This window comes from Ostrea edulis, chromosome 1 (assembly GCF_947568905.1).
Source record: "Ostrea edulis chromosome 1, xbOstEdul1.1, whole genome shotgun sequence".
NCBI lineage: Eukaryota > Metazoa > Mollusca > Bivalvia > Ostreida > Ostreidae > Ostrea > Ostrea edulis.
The window spans coordinates 1,162,060-1,169,559 of NC_079164.1; the positions used below are offsets into that span (position 1 = coordinate 1,162,060).

At 30.9% G+C, this 7,500-nt stretch overlaps 2 protein-coding genes across 3 annotated transcripts in view; both read right to left on the reverse strand.

The window, feature by feature from the left end:
• Positions 1–150, reverse strand: part of LOC125663022 (uncharacterized) — a 2,982-nt gene extending 2,832 nt beyond the window's left edge. For both annotated transcript variants that reach the window (XM_056153133.1, XM_056153134.1), the window contains exon 1: positions 1–150. This exon is cut by the window's left edge and continues 161 nt beyond it. The gene's annotated coding sequence lies outside the window, so the exon portion shown is untranslated.
• A 2,747-nt stretch (positions 151–2,897) lies between these two features.
• LOC130051290 (uncharacterized) overlaps positions 2,898–7,500 on the reverse strand; it is a 13,182-nt gene continuing 8,579 nt past the window's right edge. The window contains exons 12-20 of the mRNA XM_056153132.1: positions 7,069–7,500; positions 6,759–6,824; positions 6,187–6,240; positions 5,928–6,058; positions 4,983–5,120; positions 4,649–4,714; positions 3,743–3,831; positions 3,345–3,468; positions 2,898–3,144 (exon numbers count right to left, since the gene is read on the reverse strand). The exon at positions 7,069–7,500 is cut by the window's right edge and continues 431 nt beyond it. Coding sequence (XP_056009107.1) covers positions 3,025–3,144; positions 3,345–3,468; positions 3,743–3,831; positions 4,649–4,714; positions 4,983–5,120; positions 5,928–6,058; positions 6,187–6,240; positions 6,759–6,824; positions 7,069–7,500 — 1,220 coding nt within the window. The 3' untranslated portion in view covers positions 2,898–3,024. The remainder of the gene's footprint in view (positions 3,145–3,344; positions 3,469–3,742; positions 3,832–4,648; positions 4,715–4,982; positions 5,121–5,927; positions 6,059–6,186; positions 6,241–6,758; positions 6,825–7,068) is intronic.

Here is a 7,500-nt window from a genome sequence, read left to right on the forward strand (position 1 = left end):
CATAGTGTTTTCAATAATTAATTGTTGTGAGTTGATGAAAATATGTAGAAATAGACATTGAACATACTTTAATACAAATCTACAAGTAAAACAAGTAAATCATATAAATAAAAAAAATAATTAATAAAAACAACTAATTCTATGAACACAACTAGTCTATTGAATGCAAAATACAATTTAAAGAAAATCTAAAATCTACAAAAGGTTTTACATATGTACACAATTTAACTTCTTTGGGAAATCTAAAAATCTAAAAAGGTTTTACTATGTACACAATTTAACTTCTTTGGGTTGGCTACATTTGGCAAACTGTTTATATCCAAGGCATAATGACATCAATCAGGATGTACAAATTGACCCACAGTCAAATTGTTCAGGGTACACCCCCCCCCCCCCGATTTCTTTATGATTCATGTATTTATTTATCTCATATACAATTTATTTCTCTCTTATAAATCATTGAAAGTGAAAGTTCAAAAACACATTTATTAGTCATTACTCCTAACCAATTTAGAATTATTTCTTTTGGTTGTTAAAACAAGTCATTAATAATATGAGATTCATAATCATTCATAATTATATATCAACAACTACAAAAATGCAATAAATAAATATAAAAAATGCAACATCATGCTATTTTAAAGGTAATTTGTACCTTCCCCTAATATCAGAATACAGAAAAGAAGTTCTTTTTCTCTTCTGAAATAAAGTTTAAATAACTTTTCATGTATTAAAAAACTTATTTTCCAATTGAATATCAACATACAGAGAAAACTTATAGTTACTTTCTTCTGCAAAATGAGTTAACATATCATTAATTAGTTGATATTTCACTATGAATTAAACAGATCAGTATGTTTTATGTCTGTATATAACATACATGTTTGTGTGTGCATGTGGGTTTGTTGTTTTTTTTTTTTTTTTTTTTTTTTATAAAGTTTCAAGATTTATAACAAAGAATCTGTATAATACCTTTTTTGGATGTTTTCTCAAGTCATATGAGGGGTTAAAGGAAACCTTGAAAAACAACAAAGTTATTTATGCATTAATTCTTTATTATTTAGTGTCATAATGAAATTTTGAAGACTTGATCAAGACTGCATTATGGCACATTTTTATTAAACAGTGAAAATAATTACTCTTTCAAAGAAATTAGTATTGTTATTTTATGCATCAAATTGGACAAATGCTGTACAATACTATTACAGTTTTGATATGTTTATAGTGGTAAAAGTTTTATGTTCATTTATATTTCATATAAACACAGGGATATTAAAAAAATCTTTGGTATATTGAATATGGTGAATAGATTTAACTATCATTTTGAAAAAAAAAACTCAACTGAACAAGTCCCTCAGTTACAACTTATCTGAGATATATGGCAAGTCCTTTTACAATTTATTCGAAAAATAAGATACATCTTTAAATTAAAGAGATTTCTCTTAATTTAAAGAGATATCTCTTTCAAATGAGAGATATCTCTTGATTTTAAGAGATATCTCTTTTACTTACAGAGATACCTCTTTCACTTTGAGAGATATCTCTTTTCTCTGAAAGATATCTTGTTCATACCTGTCCAGCATTTTTTCTGAAGTAATATCCAGTTCTAGATATTATCTAGATTAATTATAAGGTTCATATTTAATACTTTTAATTAACTATCTTTTAATTACCGCTTTTGGTTCACTTGATTTAGTCTCAGGTTTTTCCTCCAGAGGACTCTTTCTTTCTACACAGACTGGCTATATAATAAATAGCAATGATAAGATACATTATTGTTGATATACAGGTGAGATACATTATTACTGATATTCAGGTGATACATTATTACTGATATTCAGGTGATACATTATTACTGATATTCAGGTGAACACAAAAAGCAAGTTCTCATGCTTTAAAAAGAAATGGAAGAGAAATGATTGAAAAATACATAGTAAAATGATATTCCATACATAGCCCCCATGCAGGCAGAAGTGCACTTGAATATTTACCCAATCAATTTGACATAGTCTGCATTCAAACTCATCAGAATCCTTCAAATTTTTAACTCAGCTTCAATGCAATAGCTGCGAAAATGGAATGATCTCTTGCATGTCTTGCACTTTATCTAAAAACAGGAATTAAACAGCCCTTAATATAGATTTATTTACATGAAAACATTATGTATTAGCTGTCACAATGTGCATGATTTCACCAGGAAAGATTGTATAGAAAAATTGTTATAAAATCATCGAAACTTGTATCAGCATGGTAGGTGTAGCCTTTACCTTTGGTCACAATGTTCAGTTCAATTTAATTTTCTACACAAGTCTAATCACAAAAAGAGCTACTGTAGTTTGCAAAGAAAACTGCCATAAAATTAATAAAATTCACTGATATACTTCAAATAATAAATAAAAAGCATTTATCATCAACTTACTATCTAGTAAGATACTTGTAGAATACTTACAAAGTCATCATTTCCAATTTGAAAACCACACATTGGACAACATCCAGTCAAGTACACTTTTGAAAGAGACAAAACTAAACATCATTAAAGATGTTAAAATTAGAACTGTCCACAAATGACTGTAGAGCATCCGGAGACAACATACATGTATGCCCGACCCTCATTATTATTAAACTTATTACCAATATTAGTCCAAGTATGCTGCCTGAAACAACAGAATAATATATTATTGTTTATATTCATATTCTAATGCATTTTAAAGAAAATATAAACTAGATTTAAGTACTAAAATATCATATGGTTGACACACTCGTTACGTTAAACGGAACAGCCAATGCACCCTTTGACCTTGATGGCGCTCCATATATGGTAATGATTACAAAGACAGGTAGTACTAAAAAAAAAACAGGTCGCACTACTAATTGCAACAAACATGCATTGATTGTATGATGAAAAAAATGTCAATATCAAAATAGATATAAGAGAAAAGATTCAGTGAATGTAGATATATTCCTTTGACATACTTTTTACTTAGATAACACATTTAATATACTAAACAGATAAATCAGTGATTCTTAGTTTTTACCTTCATACAACATGATATGTTCTGCTACTGATCTTCTCGTTTCCTCCAGTTCATTCCCAGTGATGGATTGTAAGTCACAAAGCTTGTTAGTCATATGCTTTTCTGCAAACTGAATGGTGAAATTGAAATGGTACTGTATATTACATTACAGTAACACAATATATATCAGAAAGTGCATAATATGTTGCAGATGCATTTTCCCATTCACTCTTAAGCAGATAAATAATTCTTTTTCAAGTTCTAATATATTTTGTAAATGACTTGTATTTATGAAAAATTTAATATTTTTTTTAAAAAGATGACACTAACTATAAAACAGTAGATTCCGCAATTGAAAGAGTCTTTCTGTTTAGAATGAGCAGTGTTTGTAACACTCCAGGTCCTTAATGGAAATTGTACACCACAAGCAACTTCAACATCTTCCACGTATTTCCTGCTCAAAAACGAAATATATAAAAATATACATGCACTGCATAACTTTTTTTTTCTGCAGGTGCAAATTTTTGTGTTTTGATTCTTTGTTCTGTGGGTTATTTATTTTAAAATTTATTTACAAGTCAAGAGACTCAAAATGACAGAACCTAGCTATACCCAGTTTCTGTGGTGTTACGAAGATGGAAATCATAGACTCCCCTTGATGGGAACACCCATCTCCGAGCATAAGCCAGTACCCATACTGCACTATAGAAGTATGAAAATGATCTAACCTCCATCTCCTTTCTATTTTTTTCATTTCAGCTGGTCTTTCCCCACAAGGATTATAAAAATAGATCTTTCCTTGTTTCATTTCCACAACCTGGTTTAAATCGAAATTATAATTTACATATAACTACAACATGCATTAGGAATTCATGTACAATGTACCTCTCCAATTATGAATGTGTCTGAGAACATTAACAATCCCAAATTACATTTAAATTACACCACGCCAACAGACCTTTATACCACATTTAATAACAATACAGATATACAGTACTATTTGTTAATGAAACAAGAGGCCCCAATAGGCCACTTCACTCACCTGAGTATCAGTTCATGAGTGAATTGTTTCATCCATCAATTTTCTTTAATAAAAATCTGAACTCCCACTGCAGCCATACCATGTCTCCAATTTCTAATGGTTTTTACAATTTTAATGTCTATCCCATCAGAAAGCAATTAGAGGTAAAAGTGAGTTTTAGGTCGAATGGCAGTTATTTCTGAGGAGATTCTGTTAAGACAGTCAACATTTTTTCCACTTTTTTCTTTTATATTCTCCCCTTTAAAAGGAAATTAATTCATGTGTTGTGTCATGTTTGGTTAAAAGTGGCCCAGTGATTATAGAGCAGAAGTCAAAGATTTGAAAAGTTTACAGATGGGTAGACAGGTAGACACATGGATGGATGCCAAACAACGAGTGATCAGAAAAGCTCAAAGGAGCTTACAGCTCAAATAAATTAATACTTAAGTAATGAAATAACAACTTTTTACATGTATTAAATATGTAATTTGGTTAGCCAGATAGTGAGGAAGAACAAAAATCACATTTAAATTCCTCTACACCAATGAATTTGGGTTGGATTATTCACAACACATTGATAAATATTTTCCACTTTTCAAAATATGATACATACTACTAATGTCCAGTGACCAGATCTGTGGTAAGTCCCCACTACAATATCAGCATCTAGTTCTTCTATCTACAAAATGGATAACACCTTTTTTGTAGTCATGCATAAATATTTATTTGGAATTTTGTAAAATAAACATTCATAAGAGCCTCAAAAAACTATTTCTTACCCCATGGGAAAAATTTTAAATAACTGTCAAATTTAGGAATAAAAAAAAATACAACTATTTTAAATAAAGCCCAGGAATGAAATCAATATTGCCTGCTGTACATTTCCCTTAACAATAATACTCATGTATTTTTCAAATCATCATCCCTGCATGACAATGTATATGTACCTTCATTTCTTTAGAAGTTTGGGGCCTTACAAATGTACCCTCAATGATGCTGGTCATCTTTAGTGTATCATAGTGCAAAACCTTCTTATACATATCATTCTGGGCTACAGCCAGCAAAGAGATGTAGCTATCCATTATCTAAAATATACATAAACAAGAGGCCCATGGGCGACTTCACTCACCTGAGTCAAGGACCCATATCAAAATATTTCCCCTACATATTCGCATGTAAAGCTTTGATCCCTATTGTGGCCCCATCCTACCCCCAGGGGTCAAGATTTTTTTTTTCATGGCTATATATATATATATATATATATATATATATATATATTGCTAAGATTTTTTTTTTTTTATAATTTCTTTAATAGAAACAAACCAACATTGAAGTCAGTATCAATAGCATTTGTTTTGAAACACACAGACACATACATGTACCACTCTCACTCTCTACACCTGAACACTTTCAAAGAGTGCATACATACTGTACACATAAAAAGATCAGATCTAGTTAAGTGGTTACTTGTGTTGTTTATAAAACCAGGGGGTCAGGATTTTAACAAACTTGAATCTGCACTATTTCAGGAAGCTTTCATTTAAATGTAAAGTTTTCTGGTCTAGTGATTCTTCATCAGAAGATTTTTAAATGACCCTACACTACTTTTGCATTTTTGTGATTATCTCCCTTTTGAAGGGGGTATGGTCGTTCCTTTGAATCCCCTTCACCCAAGGATGATTTATACCAAGTTTGGTTGAAATTGGCCCAGTGGTTCTGGTAAAGAAGTAAAAAGTATGAAAAGTTTACAGGCAGACGGAGAGACGATGGACAACAGGTGATCAGAAAAGCTCACTTGAGCTTTCAACTCAGGTGAGCTAAAAACTAACGCTAATTATATGCGGTACCAATTTATTATGTAAATAAGTTAAATTGAAACATTTAATATTTACCACATCAGTCAGCCATTGTCCTGGCCTAAGGGACCTTATATCTGTATCTGTTATATTTCTTCCATCAACCTTTGCCACTGGAATATGATAGTCACTTGGCATTGACCATAATTTCTGCACCAACCTACATGCTAATAATAAATGAAATGTTTTTTTAAGATTTTTAAGAGCATAGCTTTGGCACTAATCCCCATGCTAATACTGTAATACACGTTATTCAGTGAGTTTCCAACCATCTTTCATTAAAAATAACATTTACCTGTAATTGTATCTTCCTCCGCCCCAAAACCTGTTGTATGACAAGCTTTTGACTCTGAAATAAGAAGCTCCAAGATCAAATTTTAATTTTCGTTTTTGTGTGTCACCCAGCTAGAAGTATTAAATTATGTAGAAAAATGTGATAGACTCTGGTTGCTACTGGTAATTCACTTCTTTCTTTGTATCAAACAAAATCCACACTACCTGAGCATGCTTCCATATAAATATTATTAATCATGCTTTTGGTGTTCTTGGGAATAAGATTTGAAATGTTTATATCTCTCAACTGATTCGATACGTAAGAGCTCGTTCTGCGTATTGTCAGTTTTTAAATCTAGGCAAGCTACTGACAAACAAGTCAATGGTACAGGGGTTTCAACAGTCTCGATTGAAGTCAGCATTTTGCAAATTCTATGGTTGTTATAACGATCTAGTTAACTCTTGGATTAATATTTCTATTAATATATATATGACTAATGATAGTTTTTTTTAAATGGTCTGTTATGCATGATAAATTATGGCTAAAACCAGATTTTTTTTTTTTCAAATTTGAAATGTTTGATTTAAATGTACCTGGAATATGCATGTATTCATCATCATCCTCGATAGTAATTACTTCCTCATCTACACATCTTTCTTCTATATAATTAAAAAGACAAAAAATAAAGATAATTAAAGACAAGCATTTAAAGAAAAGATGGAAAAAACCTATGCAATTGTACATTGTAATTATCATTGTTCATTAATGCTAAATTTGCAGATTATTTGGGTATATGCACAAAATTACATTAACACAAACAAGTAAAAATTTGGTTGCTATAAGTAATGAGTATTGACCCCTCACAAATTAAAATGATTCCTCATTTTAGATATTTTGACCTACCATTACTTTCTGTCATGAGGTCATCTATTCCCTTTGAAGAATAATGATACTTCATTTTTTCTGCTGATACACCATGCCTCCCAGCCCCTTTTTTCTTTCTCTTTGAAAGCGATAACCGGTTTATGTTTGCTGTTGCAATGTGGGTCATCTTTTTCTCTGGGTTATCCAAAATGAACTCTGTTGAGTCAGTTTCCTGGGACAAGTTACGCTTCAGCACATCTACATTTACATGCAAATTTTGACAAATTTCTTGCAAAATTCCATTATCCTTGCAGTTATATGCATAGTCTTTGATTATTTGACAGTAGCTACTTATGTTGGAGTGTAGTTTTGAGAGTTTGGATTTACTAGGCAAGCTAATTTCTCTAATATTGGACTGTTCTTTTATGGCAGTTTCCTTTTGAGCTTGTTTGTCTAACCTATTGCTTTCCT